The sequence below is a fragment of the Doryrhamphus excisus genome, linkage group LG4 (genome assembly GCF_037039965.1).
Source record: "Doryrhamphus excisus strain RoL-2023G ecotype Guam linkage group LG4, RoL_Dexc_Guam_v1.1, whole genome shotgun sequence".
Lineage (NCBI taxonomy): Eukaryota > Metazoa > Chordata > Actinopteri > Syngnathiformes > Syngnathidae > Doryrhamphus > Doryrhamphus excisus.
Genome location: NC_136360.1, coordinates 20,954,380 through 20,975,414, shown reverse-complemented (window position 1 = coordinate 20,975,414; position 21,035 = coordinate 20,954,380). Strand labels below are relative to the sequence as shown.

Below are 21,035 nucleotides of genomic sequence, written 5' to 3'. Positions count from 1 at the left end.
AAAACCGTACGTCACACGTATACACGGGTCCTCGCTCAGACGCGTACATGCTGGCCAATTCCACACGCCCACATAAAATGATGACTCTTCAAAGATTGTGCTATAACGCCGGGGTGGCAAAAAGTGCGGCCGTTTGCTGGCTGTGGCACATTGTGATTATATAAAAAATTTTAAAAATATAAAAAAATATAAAAAATATCTAAAATATATAAAAATATATAAAAAATTATATAATTTTTTTTTTAAAACAACAGCAGCAAAAATCTGTAGCCCTTTTACAAAAATAAAGTCAAAATATTATGGAAAAAAAGTTTCTAACAAGAAAAAAGTTGCCATTTTGTGAGAATAAGGCTGGCCACTAGTCCAGGGTGTACCCCGCCTCTCGCCCGAAGACAGCTAGGATAGGCTCCAGCACCCCCCTCGACCCCTGTGAGGATCAGCGGTAAAAATGAATGAATGAATATTTAAAAAGTCAGAATATTATGAGAAAGAAAACAATGACTATAGTTCTATTTTTGAGGAAATTAGGTCATGGATAAAATTCTAATTGTATGTGAATAAAGTCAAAATATTATGGGAATAAAGTCATAATTATGAGAAGAAAATTTACAAGGTAGTAGTAAATAAAAAAAAATCAGAAATTGCAAAAGAGCTGAAATTTAGTGAGAATAAAATGAATGAATGAATATTTAAAAAGTCAGAATATTATGAGAAAGAAAACAATGACTATAGCTCTATTTTTGAGGAAATTAGGTCATGGATAAAATTCTAATAGTATGTGAATAAAGTCAAGATATTATGGGAATAAAGTCATAATTATGAGAAGAAAATTTACAAGGCAGTAGTAAATAAAAAAAATCAGAAATTGCAAAAGAGCTGAAATTTAGTGAGAAGAATATGAATTAATGAATATTTAAAAAGTCAGAATATTATGAGAAAGAAAACAATGACTATAGTTCTATTTTTGAGGAAATTAGGTCATGGATAAAATTCTAATTGTATGTGAATAAAGTCAAAATATTATGGGAATAAAGTCATAATTATGAGAAGAAAATTTACAAGGTAGTAGTAAATAAAAAAAATGCAGAAATTGCAAAAGAGCTGAAATTTAGTGAGAATAAAGTAAAAAAAAAAAGTGGAATATTTGTTAACATTGTCTTATTGTTGTATGAGCAACAAGTGGTTGGTTTGTAAATATCACCTCCTTTGGGATGCATGTGCACGTGTGGGTGTGTTCGCTGCGTTCGTGCGACTCGTGAGGACTGGCGTCACTATTGGGAAACCAACCAACCAACCGCCTTATAAAAGCTCATTTCGGAAACTTTATGAGCGTGCTTAGAGTCTTTGTAAACACGGCTGCTTTTAAAACAGACAAACTGTATACTCTACATTTCCTTGTTCTCCTCACAGGAGCCTCTCAGTCTCACATTAACGTGGTCTTGCTGCATACTAGACTGTACGTGTGTGTCATTCATCAGCTCTTTGTTCGAACCATCTACTCCATGAGCAGCCCACCTTAGTGTCGTTGTTTGTCGTCATCTTTTTCATGCTGTTTCTCCTGCAGGGCTGTGGTGGAGAAGTATCTCCTGGAGAAGTCTCGTCTGGTCTCCAGGGAGAAGAACGAGAGGTGAGGAGGGGGACATTTCGGGGTTTTTAACATTATTGGAGCTCTCTAGATATGAAATAACAACCCTATATTCACTGTTACACTCCTATTACCCAAAAAAGTAGATATAACACGATTAAATAAGACATATAAACCTGGCCATGACCATCTAAACACGGTTTTTAACATTAGTAGAGCTCTCTAGGCATGAAATAACAACCCTATATTCACTTTCACACTCCTATTACCCAAAAAAGTAGACATAATACAATTAAATAAGACATATAAAACCTCGTCATGACCATCTAAATGCGGTTTTTAACCTTAGTAGAGCTCTCTAGGCATGAAATAACAACCCTATACTCACCTTTACACTCCCATTACCAAATAAAGTAGTCATAATAGGAGGAAATAAGACATATAAAACCTGGTAATGACCGTCTAAATGCGTGTTTTAACATTATTAGAGCCCTCTAGACATGAAACAACAACCCTACATTCACATTTACACTCCTATTACCCAATATAGAAAACATAATACGAGGAAATAACACATATAAAACGTGGTTATGACCATCTAAATGTGGTTTTTAACATTATTAGAGCCCTCTAGACATTAAATAACAACCCTACATCCATCTTTGCACACCTATTACCCAATAAAGTAGATATAATACGAGGAAATAAGACACATAAAACCGGTTATGACCGTCTAGATGCAGTTTTTAACATTATTAGAGCCCTCTAGACATTAAATAACAACCCTATACTCACCTTTACACTCCTATTACCCAATAAAGTAGACATAATACGAGGAAATAAGACATATAAAACCTGGTTATGACCATCTAAATGTGGTTTTTTAACATTATTAGAGCCCTCTAGACATGAAATAACACCCCTATATTCACCTTTACACTCCTATTACCCAATAAAGTAGACATAATACGAGGAAATAAGACATATAAAACCTGGTTATGACCATCTAAATGTGGTTTTTAACATTATTAGAGCCCTCTAGACATGAAATAACACCCCTATATTCACCTTTACACTCCTATTACCCAATGAAGTAGACATAATACGAGGAAATAAGACATATAAAACCTGGTTATAACCATCTAAATGCATTTTTTAACATGATTTGAGCCCTCTAGACATGAAATAACACCCCTATATTCACCTTTACACTCCTATTACCCAATGAAGTAGACATAATACGAGGAAATAAGACATATAAAACCTGGTTATTACCATCTAAATGCGTTTTTTAACATTAGAGCCCTCTAGACATGAAATAACACCCCTATATTCACCTTTACACCCCTATTACCCAATAAAGTAGACATAATATGAGGAGATAAGACATATAAAACCTGGTTATTACCATCTAAATGCGTTTTGTAACATGATTAGAGCCCTCTAGACATGAAATAACACCCCTATATTCACGTTTACACTCCTATTACCCAATAAAGTAGAGATAATATGAGGAAATAAGACATATAAAACCTGGTTGTGACCATCTAAATGCGTTTTTTTTTTTTACATTAGAGCCCTCTAGACATGGAATAACACCCCTATATTCACCTTTACACTCCTATTACCCAATAAAGTAGACATAATATGAGGAAATAAGACATATAAAACCTGGTTATTACCATCTAAATGCGTTTTTTAACATGATTAGAGCCCTCTAGACATGAAATAACACCCCTATATTCACCTTTACACTCCTATTACCCAATAAAGTAGACATAATATGAGGAAATAAGACATATTAAATCTGGTTATGACCATCTAAATGCGTTTTTTTTTACATTAGAGCCCTCTAGACATGGAATAACACCCCTATATTCACCTTTACACTCCTATTACCCAATAAAGTAGACATACTATGAGGAAATAAGACATATAAAACCTGGTTATTACCATCTAAATGCGTTTTTTAACATGATTTGAGCCCTCTAGACATGAAATAACACCCCTATATTCACCTTTACACTCCTATTACCCAATGAAATAGACATAATACGAGGAAATAAGACATATTAAATCTGGTTATGACCATCAAAATGCGGTTTTCTTTTTTACATTAGAGCCCTGTAGACATGAAATAACACCCCTATATTCACCTTTACACTCCTATTACCCAATAAAGTAGACATAATACGAGGAGATAAGACATATAAAACCTGGTTGTGACCATCTAAATGCGTTTTTTAACATGATTTGAGCCCTCTAGACATGAAATAACACCCCTATATTCACCTTTACACTCCTATTACCCAATGAAGTAGACATAATACGAGGAAATAAGACATATAAAACCTGGTTATTACCATCTAAATGCGTTTTTTAACATTAGAGCCCTCTAGACATGAAATAACACCCCTATATTCACCTTTACACCCCTATTACCCAATAAAGTAGACATAATATGAGGAGATAAGACATATAAAACCTGGTTATTACCATCTAAATGCGTTTTGTAACATGATTAGAGCCCTCTAGACATGAAATAACACCCCTATATTCACCTTTACACTCCTATTACCCAATAAAGTAGAGATAATACGAGGAAATAAGACATATAAAACTTGGTTGTGACCATCTAAATGCGTTTTTTTTTTTACATTAGAGCCCTCTAGACATGAAATAACACCCCTATATTCACCTTTACACTCCTATTACCCAATAAAGTAGAGATAATACGAGGAAATAAGACATATAAAACCTGGTTGTGACCATCTAAATGCGTTTTTTAACATGATTTGAGCCCTCTAGACATGAAATAACACCCCTATATTCACCTTTACACTCCTATTACCCAATAAAGTAGACATAATATGAGGAAATAAGACATATTAAATCTGGTTATGACCATCTACATGCGTTTTTTTTTTACATTAGAGCCCTCTAGACATGGAATAACACCCCTATATTCACCTTTACACCCCTATTACCCAATAAAGTAGACATAATATGAGGAAATAAGACATATAAAACCTGGTTATTACCATCTAAATGCGTTTTTTAACATGATTTGAGCCCTCTAGACATGAAATAACACCCCTATATTCACCTTTACACTCCTATTGCCCAATAAAGTAGACATAATACGAGGAAATAAGACATATTAAATCTGGTTATGACCATCTAAATGCGTTTTTTTTTACATTAGAGCCCTCTAGACATGAAATAACACCCCTATATTCACCTTTACACTCCTATTACCCAATAAAGTAGACATAATACGAGGAAATAAGACATATTAAATCTGGTTATGACCATCTAAATGCGTTTTTTTTTTAAATTAGAGCCCTCTAGACATGAAATAACACCCCTATATTCACCTTTACACTCCTATTACCCAATAAAGTAGAGATAATACGAGGAAATAAGACATATTAAATCTGGTTATGACCATCTAAATGCGTTTTTTTTTTAAATTAGAGCCCTCTAGACATGAAATAACACCCCTATATTCACCTTTACACTCCTATTACCCAATGAAATAGACATAATACGAGGAAATAAGACATATTGAATCTGGTTATGACCATCTAAATGCGTTTTTTTTTACATTAGAGCCCTCTAGACATGAAATAACACCCCTATATTCACCTTTACACTCCTATTACCCAATGAAGTAGACATAATATGAGGAAATAAGACATATTAAATCTGGTTATGACCATCTAAATGCGTTTTTTTTTAACATTAGAGCCCTCTAGACATGAAATAACACCCCTATATTCACCTTTACACTCCTATTACCCAATAAAGTAGAGATAATACGAGGAAATAAGACATATAAAACCTGGTTGTGACCATCTAAATGCGTTTTTTAACATGATTTGAGCCCTCTAGACATGAAATAACACCCCTATATTCACCTTTACACTCCTATTACCCAATAAAGTAGACATAATATGAGGAAATAAGACATATTAAATCTGGTTATGACCATCTAAATGCGTTTTTTTTACATTAGAGCCCTCTAGACATGGAATAACACCCCTATATTCACCTTTACACTCCTATTACCCAATAAAGTAGACATAATATGAGGAAATAAGACATATTAAATCTGGTTATGACCATCTAAATGCGTTTTTTTTTACATTAGAGCCCTCTAGACATGGATTAACACCCCTATATTCACCTTTACACTCCTATTACCCAATAAAGTAGACATAATACGAGGAGATAAGACATATAAAACCTGGTTATTACCATCTAAATGCGTTTTTTAACATGATTTGAGCCCTCTAGACATGAAATAACACCCCTATATTCACCTTTACACTCCTATTACCCAATGAAGTAGACATAATACGAGGAAATAAGACATATTAAATCTGGTTATGACCATCTAAATGCGTTTTTTTTTTACATTAGAGCCCTCTAGACATGGAATAACACCCCTATATTCACATTTACACTCCTATTACCCAATAAAGTAGACATAATACGAGGAAATAAGACATATTAAATCTGGTTATGACCATCTAAATGCGTTTTTTTTACATTAGAGCCCTCTAGACATGAAATAACACCCCTATATTCACCTTTACACTCCTATTACCCAATAAAGTAGAGATAATACGAGGAAATAAGACATATAAAACCTGGTTGTGACCATCTAAATGCGTTTTTTAACATGATTAGAGCCCTCTAGACATGAAATAACACCCCTATATTCACCTTTACACTCCTATTACCCAATGAAGTAGACATAATACGAGGAAATAAGACATATTAAATCTGGTTATGACCATCTAAATGCGTTTTTTTTACATTAGAGCCCTCTAGACATGAAATAACACCCCTATATTCACCTTTACACTCCTATTACCCAATAAAGTAGACATAATACGAGGAGATAAGACATATAAAACTTGGTTATGACCATCTAAATGCGTTTTTTAACATGATTTGAGCCCTCTAGACATGAAATAACACCCCTATATTCACCTTTACACTCCTATTACCCAATGAAGTAGACATAATACGAGGAAATAAGACATATAAAACCTGGTTATTACCATCTAAATGCGTTTTTTAACATTAGAGCCCTCTAGACATGAAATAACACCCCTATATTCACCTTTACACCCCTATTACCCAATAAAGTAGACATAATATGAGGAGATAAGACATATAAAACCTGGTTATTACCATCTAAATGCATTTTTTAACATGATTAGAGCCCTCTAGACATGAAATAACACCCCTATATTCACGTTTACACTCCTATTACCCAATAAAGTAGAGATAATACGAGGAAATAAGACATATAAAACCTGGTTATTACCATCTAAATGCGTTTTTTAACATGATTAGAGCCCTCTAGACATGAAATAACACCCCTATATTCACGTTTACACTCCTATTACCCAATAAAGTAGAGATAATACGAGGAAATAAGACATATAAAACCTGGTTGTGACCATCTAAATGCGGTTTTTAACATTATTTGAGCCCTCTAGACATGAAATAACACCCCTATATTCACCTTTACACTCCTATTACCCAATGAAATAGACATAATACGAGGAAATAAGACACATTAAATCTGGTTATGACCATCTAAATGCGTTTTTAACATGATTAGAGCCCTCTAGACATGAAATAACACCCCTATATTCACCTTTACACCCCTATCACCCAATAAAGTAGACATAATATGAGGAGATAAGACATATAAAACCTGGTTATTACCATCTAAATGCATTTTTTAACATGATTAGAGCCCTCTAGACATGAAATAACACCCCTATATTCACGTTTACACTCCTATTACCCAATAAAGTAGAGATAATACGAGGAAATAAGACATATAAAACCTGGTTGTGACCATCTAAATGCGGTTTTTAACATTATTAGAGCCCTCTAGACATGAAATAACACCCCTATATTCACCTTTACACTCCTATTACCCAATGAAGTAGACATAATACGAGGAAATAAGACATATAAAACCTGGTTATTACCATCTAAATGCGTTTTTTTTAACATTAGAGCCCTCTAGACATGAAATAACACCCCTATATTCACCTTTACACCCCTATTACCCAATAAAGTAGACATAATATGAGGAGATAAGACATATAAAACCTGGTTATTACCATCTAAATGCGTTTTTTAACATGATTAGAGCCCTCTAGACATGAAATAACACCCCTATATTCACGTTTACACTCCTATTACCCAATAAAGTAGAGATAATACGAGGAAATAAGACATATAAAACCTGGTTGTGACCATCTAAATGCGGTTTTTAACATTATTTGAGCCCTCTAGACATGAAATAACACCCATTTACTTTCCTACTACTCAATATAATGGACAAAATGAGATCAAATAAGACATTTTAGGGGAGCAAAATCGGTGGCGGACAGGTAAAAATGATGTTATTGTATGTATACTGTATACCGCCTGTATGGAGGCAGGGAAAACAAACACAATGTATTTATCATCCACTTCATTTTCCTTTGTTGTCTGACTCATTTGTTATCATCCAAGTCCAAGTGCCCACCAGACAGGTTGTTTAAAAGCGGGACTTTTGTGTCTGCTGTTAGGAACTACCACGTGTTTTACTACCTGTTGTTGGGAGCTTCAGAGGAGGACAGGAAGGAGTTTAAGTTGTTGCCGCCTGAAGACTACTTCTACCTCAAGCAGGTGAGGAAGTCATCTCATGAACCTCTCAGCCTCGCTCCTTTTTCCTTCCACTCTGGCCGCTGATCGTGTGTTCCCACTCTTCGGTGCAGCAAAACTTTAAGATCGAGGATGAGGAGGACCTGCGCCATGATTTTGAGAGGCTGCAGCAGGCCATGGAGATGGTTGGCTTCCTTCCGGCCACCAAGAAGCAGTGAGTCCCAAAAGTGACATCTTCATTCGTTGCTGTTTATCATAGTCTTATAACTTGGGAAAAAAATATTTCCACTTTATTCTGTTAAATTACGTTATTTTTCCTCATAATGTAACATTTTTCTCATAGAATTATGATTTTTTTTTTTTACTTTAGTCGTTTTTGCAACCCGATTTTCCAAAATTCCCAACTTCCATAATTCCATAATAAAGTGACGAAAAAAATCCTTCTAAAATTCCTTAGTGATTTTCTTGTCAAATTCTGACTTTTTCTCATTAAATTGTAATATTTTGACTTTGGGGGGGTTCCAGCCAAACGGGCGGGTGTGTGTGTTTATTTGTTGATTCATTTGTAATGTCTACATTCCAGGATCTTTTCCGTGCTTTCGGCCATCTTGTATCTCGGCAATGTGACCTACCAGAGGAAGGCGACAGGCCGAGATGAGGGCTTGGAGGTGGGGCCTCCTGAGGTCCTGGCCACGCTGTCTGACCTGCTGAAGGTAACCTTGCGTGTGTGTGTGTGTGTGTGTGTGTGTGTGTGTGTGTGTGTCTTGACTAGATTGTGCCGTTTAGCTAAGGTGTTCTCCCTCAGGTGAAAGAGGAGCTTCTGGTTGAGGCGCTGACCAAGAGGAAAACGGTGACGGTCAACGACAAGCTCATCCTTCCCTATAGCCACTCTGAGGTAGGCTCCATGCTCCCAATGCACACATGAATGATTGACACATGACAGCCCCGCCCCAATCCATACACTTCCCCTCATGCCAGGCGATCACAGCTCGAGACTCCATGGCCAAATCTCTGTACAGCGCCTTGTTTGACTGGATCGTCCTCCGCATCAACCACGCGCTGCTCAACAAGAAGGACATGGAGGAGTCTGTCCCAGTGAGATACCACACGTCCCACCGGTGTTTGCAACCACAACGTCAACCCCACACTCACGTGTCCTGTCCCGCAGCGCTTGTCCATCGGCGTCCTGGATATTTTTGGCTTTGAGGACTTCCAGACCAACAGCTTTGAGCAGTTCTGCATCAACTATGCAAACGAGCAGCTGCAATATTACTTCAATCACCACATATTCAATCTGGAGCAGGTGAAGCCTCTCATATTCTCCAATAAAAGGCAAAGGCATGCTACGTGCGCCGTGCTTTTTCGGTTCTGCAGGAGGAGTACCAAGCGGAGGGAATCACCTGGCACAACATCGACTACACAGACAACGTGGGCTGCATCCACCTCATTAGCAAGAAGCCCACCGGCCTCCTCTACCTGCTGGATGAGGAGAGCAAGTAAGAAGGACTTGGATCAATGTGTCGCGTCAGCGCGTGATAGCCGCCCTCACCCTTTTCCGTCTCTGTCCTCCAGCTTCCCCCACGCCACAGACGAGACACTACTAGCCAAGTTCAAGCAGCAGCATCAGGGGAACAAATACTTTGTGTCCACGCCCGTCATGGAGCCCGCTTTTGTCATTCAACACTTTGCTGGCAAAGTCAAATACCAAATCAAGGTACGGACGTCACCTCACACGTCTGCAATAATTTCACTTCTTCACCTTTGACCTCTGATAATACTTCATCATATATCAAACCAGGTGTCTCCACATGGTGAAAAATGAAAGGATGCAGCCTTACCACTTTGTTCTTGTTAAGTATATGCCAAGAATTGAGATATATTTCAAGGAAAAACTGGTGGTGGAAGAGACTAAAAAAACAAAAAAAGTACATTTCAAGCATAAATTTCAAAAATATAACACCATCAACTACTTACAATGTTGACATTTGGAAGTTTCTGGAAAATATCAGTTCCCGACTAAAAAACACAAAGGTACATTTCAAGCATAACTTTCAGAAATATAACACTATCAACTATTTACAATGTTGACATTTGGAAGTTTCTGGTAAATATCAGTTCCCGACTAAAAAACCCAAACGCACATTTCAAGCATAACTTTCAGAAATATAACACCATCAACTATTTACAATGTTGACATTTGGAAGTTTCTGGTAAATATCAGTTCCCGACTAAAAAACCCAAACGTACATTTCAAGCAGAACTTTCAGAAATATAACACTATCAACTATTTCCAATGTTGACATTCGGAAGTTTCTGGTAAATATCAGTTCCCGACTAAAAAACCCAAACGTACATTTCAAGCATAACATTCAGAAATATAACACCATCAACTATTTACAATGTTGACATTTGTAAGTTTCTGGTAAATATCAGTTCCCGACTAAAAAACCCAAACGTACATTTCAAGCATAACTTTCAGAAATATAACACTATCAACTATTTACAATGTTGACATTTGGAAGTTTCTGGAAAATATCAGTTCCCAACTAAAAAACCCAAAAGGTACATTACATGCATAACTTTCAGAAATATAACACCATCAACTACTTACAATGTTGACATTTGGAAGTTTCTGGAAAATATCAGTTCCCGACTAAAAAAACGAAAAGGTACATTTCAAGCATAACTTTCAGAAATATAACACCATTAACTATTTATTTGCAATGTTGACACTTGGAAGTTTCTGGTAAATATCAGTTCCCGACTAAAAAAACGAAAAGGTACATTTCAAGCATAGCTTTCAAAAATATAACACCATCAACTATTTACAATGTTGACATTTGGAAGTTTCTGGAAAATATCAGTTCCCAACTAAAAAACCCAAAGGTACATTTCAAGCATAACTTTCAGAAATATAACACTATCAACTATTTACAATGTTGACATTTGGAAGTTTCTGGTAAATATCAGTTCCCGACTAAAAAACCCAAAAGGTACATTACATGCATAACTTTCAGAAATATAACACCATCAACTACTTACAATGTTGACATTTGGAAGTTTCTGGAAAATATCAGTTCCCGACTAAAAAAACGAAAAGGTACATTTCAAGCATAACTTTCAGAAATATAACACCATTAACTATTTATTTGCAATGTTGACACTTGGAAGTTTCTGGTAAATATCAGTTCCCGACTAAAAAAACGAAAAGGTACATTTCAAGCATAGCTTTCAAAAATATAACACCATCAACTATTTACAATGTTGACATTTGGAAGTTTCTGGAAAATATCAGTTCCCAACTAAAAAACCCAAAGGTACATTTCAAGCATAACTTTCAGAAATATAACACTATCAACTATTTACAATGTTGACATTTGGAAGTTTCTGGTAAATATCAGTTCCCGACTAAAAAACCCAAACGTAAATTTCAAGCATAACATTCAGAAATATAACACCATCAACTATTTACAATGTTGATATTTGGAAGTTTCTGGAAAATATCAGTTCCCAACTAAAAAACCCAAAGGTACATTTCAAGCACAACTTTCAGAAATATAACACTATCAACTATTTACAATGTTGACATTTGGAAGTAAACTGAGTGTGTGCTCACGTGTGCACGCGTTACGACGTGCCTACAAGGCGTAATCGTCCTCTGTGTTCACTTCCTGCTTCCTTTGCCATGTGTTTTTACATGCAAATGATCCATGCCCAGCTCTGGTCAGATGCACTTCTGCCACCTTGTGGCCGTTGTTATGGTTTAACACTGCAGTGACGCTGGCTTCTGTTGGTGTGCTGTGGCGTCCTCACTTTTTCAAAAAAAAGACCTCTTTTTTTAAATAGATTTTTGCTATAATATTTAAACTTTTTTCCGAAAGATTTTTTTTTCTCATAATTTTGACTTTTGACTTTATTCCCACAAAATTATTAATAATTATTAATAATTATTATATTAATAATTATATATAATTATTTTCTGCAACCCAAATTTTCCCAAATTTGCATCTCATGATCATCAACTTCCCTCCTTTCCCCCCCATTTTTGCTGTTTTGCTTGATGACACACGTCTGCAACCACTCAGGGTCTAATCCGTTTACCTCTGCAGGACTTCCGCGAGAAGAACACGGATCACATGCGCCCGGACATCGTGGCGTTGCTGCGGAGCAGCGACCGAGCGTATGTGCGGCAGCTCATCGGCATGGACCCGGTGGCCATGTTTCGGTGGGGCATCCTGCGGGCCACCGTCAGAGGCATCGCGGCCTTCAACGAGGCCGGTCGCTCCTGGGCCGCCAAGACTTCAGGTATGTGTACATGAGTGCTTCTCAGCTGGTGGGTTGTGGGTCTAGTCTGGGTGAGTTGCAGACAGCAAGTCCAAAATTACATGAAAAATAAATAAATAATAATAATAATATATATTAAAAAAAAATATATATATATATATATATATATATATATACAACCAATGTTTTCATGTACATTGGACTAATATTGTGTCCTATATTGTATTCAACAATTTTAAGTCATATATCGGATTTTGTAGTTTTAATTTGTCCATATTTGTATCCATGCATTTATCATGTTCTTCCTCTTTTCTGTGATGAAATGCCTTTTGAATTCCTCTAAATTGCACTTCGGACGTGCAGTTATGCAGGATTGAGTAAAATGAAAGTATTATTTAAAAAAAATATTAATCAATGACTTAAAAACTAAATTACAAAGAAAAATCAAAATGACTTACAAGTGTAAATAAAAAAACAAAGTGTAAAATATAATCAATTATATAATATATGTTATAATATAATAAAAATACACATATATAAAATAAAATGACAAACTGTGTAAAGAAATAATAAAACTACCATAAATGAAAAATAAAAATAATGTAAAATTTTTTTTTTGAAAGTTATGCTTGAAATGTACCTTTGGGTTTTTTAGTCGGGAACTGATATTTACCAGAAACCTCCAAATGTCAACATTGTAAATAGTTAATGGTGTTATATTTTTGAAAGTTATGCTTGAAATGTACCTTTGGGTTTTTTAGTCGGGAACTGATATTTACCAGAAACTTCCAGATGTCAACATTGTAAATAGTTGATGATGTTATATTTTTTAAAGTTATGCTTGAAATGTACCTTTTCGTATTTTTAGTCGGGAAGTCATATTTTCCAGAAACTTCTAAATGTCAACATTAAAAAATAGTTAATGGTGCTATACTTCTGAAAGTTATGCTTGAAATGTAGCTTTTGGGTTTTTTAGTCGGGAACTGATATTTTCCAGAAACTTGCAAATGTCAACATTGTAAATAGTTGATGGTGTTATATTTCTGAAAGTTATGCTTGAAATGTACTTTTTTGGTTTTTAGTTGGGAACTGATATTTACCAGAAACTTCCAAATGTCAACATTGTAAATAGTTGATGATGTTATATTTTGGAAAGTTATGCTTGAAATGTACCTTTTTGTTTTTTTTAGTCGGGAACTCATATTTTCCAGAAACTTGCAAATGTCAACATTGCAAATAGTTAATGGTGCTATACTTCTGAAAGTTATGCTTGAAATGTAGCTTTTGGGTTTTTTAGTCGGGAACTGATATTTTCCAGAAACTTGCAAATGTCAACATTGTAAATAGTTGATGGTGTTATATTTCTGAAAGTTATGCTTGAAATGTACTTTTTTGGTTTTTAGTCGGGAACTGATATTTACCAGAAACTTCCAAATGTCAACATTGTAAATAGTTGATGATGTTATATTTTTGAAAGTTATGCTTGAAATGCACCTTTTCGTTTTTTTAGTCGGGAACACATATTTTCCAGAAACTTCCAAATGTCAACATTGCAAATAGTTAATGGTGCTATACTTCTGAAAGTTATGCTTGAAATGTACCTTTTAAAACAAAATGATAATACAACCACAATGAAATTGTCCTAAATTAAAAAGCTAAATAATAAAAATTATTTAAAAGCGGAAAAAAGGAATAAAAAAGAATAAAATAACAAAATAGTAAAAATAAAATATAATAATGAATAAAAATGAACTACATGAAAATCAACATATTGTAAATAATAATATATAAATAATAGTAATAATTAAAAGTGTAAAAAATAATAAATATGACAGGACAAAATTGAGCTCCCCTCAAATAAAAATAATAAATTTTCTAATAAGAATAATGACAAATAAAAATGAAACAAAAGTTGTGACTGCCTCACGTTGGTCCAATCTTTGAGTTGTTAGCCTCGTCATGAGGTGAGTCGGGTCAGCACACAAAGAAAGAACATTAAGGCCACAAACGTGAGGCTTTAGCCCATTGCTGACATTTTTCCAGGATCACGCTATTCTGCTGCAACCGGGACGCCCTGAGCCTGAGGTTCATGCGGATTAAACGGGATCAAATGACGTTTAGAAGAAAGAAAAAGTGCTGCCATCGTGTGATTTGGAACAGGATGCTTGTTTTGTGTCGCAGGTGTGGTGCGTCCCATCTCCAGAACCCCTTTGGGAGAGCTGCAGCGTGCTAACGCTCCCGTGGAGAGGATGTACAAGTAAGACGGAATATCATCTCATGTGTCACCTTTTGTTGCGGTGGAAGTGCTGGTGGGGGGGGGGGGGGCAAGATTTTTTGTCCCGCTTCAATGTTTCAGAAAATCAAAGAAATGTAAATATTAGTCCATGACAACACAACCCAACACAAAATTCAATTTTTGGATTACAAACAAATCCAAAGCTCCATGTCTCTGTGTAAAAGTGATTAGCCTAAAGCTAATAAGCAATTCATGCTGCACTTCTTTGGACGTTGCTGTGGGGTCTTTTGTGACCTCTCGGATGAGTCGTGGCTGCGCTCTTGGGGTCATTTTGGTTGGCCGGCCGCTCCTTGGAAGGTTCACCACTGTTCCAATGTTTTGGCAATTTGTGGATAATGGCTCTTGCTGTAGTTGGCTGGAGTCCCAAAGCTTCAGAAATGGCTTTATAACCTTTTCTACACTGATATAGATCTCAATTACTTCCTTTCTCATTTGTTCCGGAATTTCTTGGAATGTTATGTCGTATTTGAGGATACTTTGGTGCGCTTCGCTTTGTCAAGTGGTTTTTGATTGCGAACCAGTTGTTATGGACTAATATTTACATATGATGACCTGAAACATGAACGTGTGACAAACATGCAAAAAAGTAATCAGGGAAAGGAGCAAAGACTTTTTCCCACCGCAGTAACCGTGGGCGTGGCCTCAGGGTTTTGGTACCCGTCACCCTTTCAGGAAACACACACTTAGGTAGCGTTTAATCACACGCCAACGCAACTGTGATGCTGCGTGTCGCCTCCTTCAGTACACCGGACGAGCCGAGGAGGGATGATTTCACAAAGCGACACTCTTTGGCCTCTCCGCACCTTTCGGTGACCACAGTGTGTGTTTGTGTTTGTTTGTGTATGTGTGTGTGTGTGTGTGTGTGTGTGTGTGGATCTCTCCTCTCCTTTCCACAGAAGAGTCTCTATGCTTGATTTCTACTTTGATCACTCAGAGGAGCGCCCTCTAGAGGCCTTTGAAGACATCTTTGCTAGCTATGAGAGTAAGAAGTAAGTGAAGAGTAGACAGGAGGAAGTGATCGAGGGCATGAAGCCAAGCAGGCAGGAAACATGGATTTGCACCGACGCCTCAAACGCTTCAAAGACGTCAAGAACACCCTAAAAAATATAGCATTAAATAGACAGTATATGAATAAAGTTTCCTGCTTCAATATTCCTCAAAAGCACATTCAAGCACACTTTGTCTACATGGAGCAGGAAGTGGAATAAGAAATATAAGAATTCCCGAGACAGTAATGTTACTGTAATGTTTAGACGAGACACACAAGCACCAGACTTCTATCGCAGCTTTGAATGATCTCACAACAGGCACAATAATCCCTTATCGCGGGCTACTGTTGCGGCCGTAACCAACGCCAAGCTCTTAAACTCAACTCTCAGCCCACTGACCTCACTTCCTGTTTACACCAACGAAACACAATCACAGCAACACACACAAGCATGATTATTATTCATGCCTTATTATTCTCTTATTATATATCTACTATGTTACGTAATAGGAGTGTAAAGGTAACTATAGGGGTGTTACCTCATGTCTAGAGGGCTCTAATAATGTTAAAAAGCGTATTTAGAAAGTGGTAAACAGGTTTTCTACAGTATGTCCTATTTTCTCTTAATATGTCAACTATGTTTGATAATATGAGTGTAAAGGTGACTATAGGGGTGTTGTTTCATGTCTAGAGAGCTCTAATTAAAAAAACATATTTAGAAGGTGGTAAACAGATTTTCTATGTATTCTCTCTGACTTTATCTACGATATTTGGTACTAGGAGTGTAAAGGTGACTATAGGGGTGTTATTTGATGTCTAGAGGGCTCTAATAATATTTTTAAAAACATATTTAGAAGGTGGTAAACAGATTTTCTATGTATTTTCTCCGACTATATCTACAATATATGGTACTATTAGTGTGAAGGTGACTATAGGGGTGTTGTTTGATGTCTAGAGGGCTCTAATAAAATTTTAAAAAACACATTTAGAAGGTGGTAAACAGATTTTTAATGTATTTTCTCAGTCTATATCTACGATATGTGGTACTAGGAGTGTAAAGGTGACTATAGGGGTGTTGTTTGATGTCTAGAGGGCTCTAATATTTTAAAAAACATATTTAGAAGGTGGTAAACAGATTTTCTATGTATTTTCTCCGACTTTATCTACGATATTTGGTACTAGGAGTGTAAAGGTGACTATAGGGGTGTTGTTTGATGTCTAGAGGGTTCTAATAAAATTAAAAAAAAACATATTTAGAAGGTGGTAAACAGATTCTCTATGTATTTTCTCCGACTATATCTACGGTATTGGGTACTAGGAGTGTAAATGTGACTATAGGGGTGTTATTTGGTGTCTAGAGGGCTCTAAGTATGTTAAAAGGCATATTTAGAAGGTGGTAAACAGATGTTCTATGTATTTTCTCCGACTATATCTACAATATATGGTACTATTAGTGTAAAGGTGACTATAGGGGTGTTGTTTGATGTTTAGAGGGCTCTAATAAAATTAAAAAAAAAACATATTTAGAAGGTGGTAAACAGATTTTCTATGTATTTTCTTCGACTATATCTACAATATATGTTACTATTAGTGTAAAGGTGACTATAGGGGTGTTGTTTGATGTTAAGAGGGCTCTAATAATATTTTAAAAAACATATTTAGAAGGTGGTAAACAGATTTTCTTTGTATTTTCTCAGACTATATTGGGTACTAGGAGTGTAAAGGTGACTATAGGGGTGTTGTTTGATGTCTAAAGGGCTCTAATAAAATTTAAAAAACATATTTAGAAGGTGGTAAACAGATTTTCTATGTATTTTCTCAGACTATATCTACGGTATTGGGTACTAGGAGTGTAAAGGTGACTATAGGGGTGTTATTTGGTGTCTAGAGGGCTCTAAGTATGTTAAAAAAACACATTTAGAAGGTGGTAAACAGATTTTCTATGTATTTTCTCAGACTATATTTACGGTATTGGGTACTAGGAGTGTAAAGGTGACTATAGGGGTGTTATTTGGTGTCTAGAGGGCTCTAATAATATTTAAAAAACATATTTAGAAGGTGGTAAACAGATTTTCTATGTATTTTCTCAGACTATATCTACGGTATTGGGTACTAGGACTGTCACGGTGACTATGGGGTGTTGTTTGATGTCTAGAGGGCTCTAATAATATTTAAAAAACATATTTAGAAGGTGGTAAACAGATTTTCTTTGTATTTTCTCAGTCTATGTCCCCAGTATTGGGTACTCGGAGTGTAACGGTGACTATAGGGGTGTTATTTGGTGTCTAGAGGGCTCTAAGTATGTTAAAAGGCATATTTAGAAGGTGGTAAACAGATTTTCTATGTATTTCCTCTGACTATATCTACGATATTGGGTACTAGGAGTGTAAAGGTGACTATAGGGGTGTTGTTTGATGTCTAGAGGGTTCTTATAAAATTAAAAAAAAAACATATTTAGAAGGTGGTAAACAGATTCTCTATGTATTTTCTCCGACTATATCTACGGTATTGGGTACTAGGAGTGTAAATGTGACTATAGGGGTGTTATTTGGTGTCTAGAGGGCTCTAAGTATGTTAAAAAACATATTTAGAAGGTGGTAAACAGATGTTCTATGTATTTTCTCCGACTATATCTACGATATTTGGTACTAGGAGTGTAAAGGTGACTATAGGGGTGTTGTTTGATGTCTAGAGGGTTCTAATAAAATTAAAAAAAAACATATTTAGAAGGTGGTAAACAGATTTTCTATGTATTTTCTCCGACTATGTCTACAATATATGGTACTATTAGTGTAAAGGTGACTATAGGGGTGTTGTTTGATGTTTAGAGGGCTCTAATAATATTTTAAAAAACATATTTAGAGGGTGGTAAACAGATTTTCTTTGTATTTTCTCAGTCTATGTCCCCGGTATTGGGTACTAGGAGTGTAAAGGTGACTATAGGGGTGTTGTTTGATGTCTAGAGGGCTCTAATAATATTTAAAAAACATATTTAGAAGGTGGTAAACAGATTTTCTTTGTATTTTCTCAGTCTATGTCCCCAGTATTGGGTACTCGGAGTGTAACGGTGACTATAGGGGTGTTATTTGGTGTCTAGAGGGCTCTAATATTTAAAAAAAAATATTTAGAAGGTGGTAAACAGATTTTCTATGTATTTTCTCCGACTTTATCTACGATATTTGGTACTAGGAGTGTAAAGGTGACTATAGGGGTGTTGTTTGATGTCTAGAGGGTTCTTATAAAATAAAAAAAAAACATATTTAGAAGGTGGTAAACAGATTCTCTATGTATTTTCTCCGACTATATCTACGGTATTGGGTACTAGGAGTGTAAAGGTGACTATAGGGGTGTTATTTGGTGTCTAGAGGGCTCTAAGGCATATTTAGAAAGGTGTGAAACAGGTTTGTGGAGTATTTTTAGTCCCAATCCTCCGAGCCGTACCCCTTCTACCTCCTGTTTTTCGGATCCAATCCCTCAGCTGTGCTATTGCTGCCATGTAGAGTAAGGTTCTGTTGCGTGTAGCCCGTTCCTTTCCTGCCTGCTTTGCTGCTCATGCACGGTAAGTACACAAATGCATGGACCAGCTCTGCTGGACGGAGACTCTGTATTAACCTCACCAGGCTCACTACGTCCAAAGCATTTGGAGCCAATTCCCACCGGTAACAACTTCCTCCAGCATGGAAGCAGACCGGTGGCCATATGCATGTTGGATGGCAGCAAACTGGGTGTGAACATCACCCCACCAAGCTCCAGTCCCTCTTTGTCTCCTCTCACTGTGTGTGTGCGTGTGTGCGCTCTCCTCCAACTATCCTGCTCTCCATCTTGGGTAACTGTCTGGTGTGTCTCAGGTGTTCTCACTGTTTGGGTTTTTACATACCTGTCCCCTCTTCCCGTTTTACAATCTTACATCCGACATGATTTTTTTTACCTCCCCTTTCCCACCCTCTCCCCACACTGTGTGATCAGAGACATGCATGCGCAGATCATCAGATCCATTAAGAACTTGCAGATGGATGGTGAGGACCCTCGCAAGCTGCTGCAGTCCTGGGGTCGCCTCCGCTTCCCTCGACGCGTCCTCCAGTGAGTCTGCAGACAGACTGGGTGGTGTCGGAGCGCTGCAGATATCAGTGCAGGCTGCTTTGGACAGGGGTGTCCGATCTTTATTCCACCGATGGCCACATACTGCAAAAACGTGTAACTTTTATTTCCATTATATTTATGATAGCTTTTTTTTTTTACAAAAATTGCTTTCTTTTAATATTTATAAAATAACATAATTTTCCCTTGAATATTTAAACTTTAATTTGAATTAATTATTTTTTTTATTGTATTTATTTATTTTTAATAATAGTTTTTTCTTCATAATATTTATTAAACTTAATTTCATTAAAAAACTTATTTTAATAGATTTTTTCCCCTTCATAATGTTATGACTAGTTTTGTAATATAATTTTTAATTAAATTTATTAAAATTTTAATAAATTTTACTTGAATTGTAGTTTTCTATTTTAACAGTTTTTCCTCATAAAATTGCAACTTTTTTTCTGTAATATAACTTTTTTCTCCAAAACATTTTTTTGGCATAATTTTTCAATTTAATTTTCTTTTTTTCATTGTACTATGACTTTATTCTTGAAATAGTATAACTTTTTTTCAAAAATGTGTCATAGTTTGAGGACTTTTAAAAAACGAAATTTTAAAAATGTGTATATTTTAACTTTTTAATTATGTATTTTTTCACATAAAATTATGTGAAAACTGACTACTGTAATTTTTTGTGGAAACAAATGGAAAAAATCTGTTTTGTTGTCCTAATTTGACAACTTTAGAAAATAATTTATTTCTTCTAGAATATTTAAACTTGAATTTGAATAAATTTTAATTGTATTATTTTTTCAATTTAAAGTTTTCCTAATAATACAACTTTTATCCCATAATATTCTGACTTTATTCTTCAATTATCTTTATTCTCATAAAACTAGAATTTCTTTTTCATTCATTACACTGTGCTTTTTAATTGTATTTTTTAGAATGTGCCCCAGGCCAATTATTAAAACTTTGGACACCCCTGGCCGAGGAGAATAGGTGTTCTGTCGTTAAATCCATTTGAAAGCTCAAACAAAGCACTAAAATCCGTACAGTGTTTGTGGACTGTGAAGGCTGCAGCTGAAGGCCTTTGAATGGCGTCCAGATCAGCA

The 21,035-nt window shown here is 35.8% G+C and overlaps 1 protein-coding gene across 4 annotated transcripts in view; it reads left to right on the top strand.

Moving 5' to 3' along the window:
* myo9bl (myosin IXb-like) overlaps positions 1–21,035 on the top strand; it is a 111,097-nt gene that overhangs the window by 65,816 nt on the left and 24,246 nt on the right. For 2 of the 4 annotated variants that reach the window (XM_058074375.2, XM_058074374.2), the window contains exons 6-18: positions 1,565–1,627; positions 8,194–8,293; positions 8,383–8,483; positions 8,853–8,982; positions 9,075–9,164; positions 9,248–9,364; positions 9,438–9,572; positions 9,644–9,765; positions 9,842–9,983; positions 12,379–12,574; positions 14,735–14,810; positions 15,746–15,838; positions 19,804–19,917. In XM_058074375.2, coding sequence (XP_057930358.2) covers positions 1,565–1,627; positions 8,194–8,293; positions 8,383–8,483; positions 8,853–8,982; positions 9,075–9,164; positions 9,248–9,364; positions 9,438–9,572; positions 9,644–9,765; positions 9,842–9,983; positions 12,379–12,574; positions 14,735–14,810; positions 15,746–15,838; positions 19,804–19,917 — 1,479 coding nt within the window. The remainder of the gene's footprint in view (positions 1–1,564; positions 1,628–8,193; positions 8,294–8,382; positions 8,484–8,852; positions 8,983–9,074; positions 9,165–9,247; positions 9,365–9,437; positions 9,573–9,643; positions 9,766–9,841; positions 9,984–12,378; positions 12,575–14,734; positions 14,811–15,745; positions 15,839–19,803; positions 19,918–21,035) is intronic. The other 2 variants (XM_058074376.2, XM_058074377.2) reach the window with 2 other exon arrangements.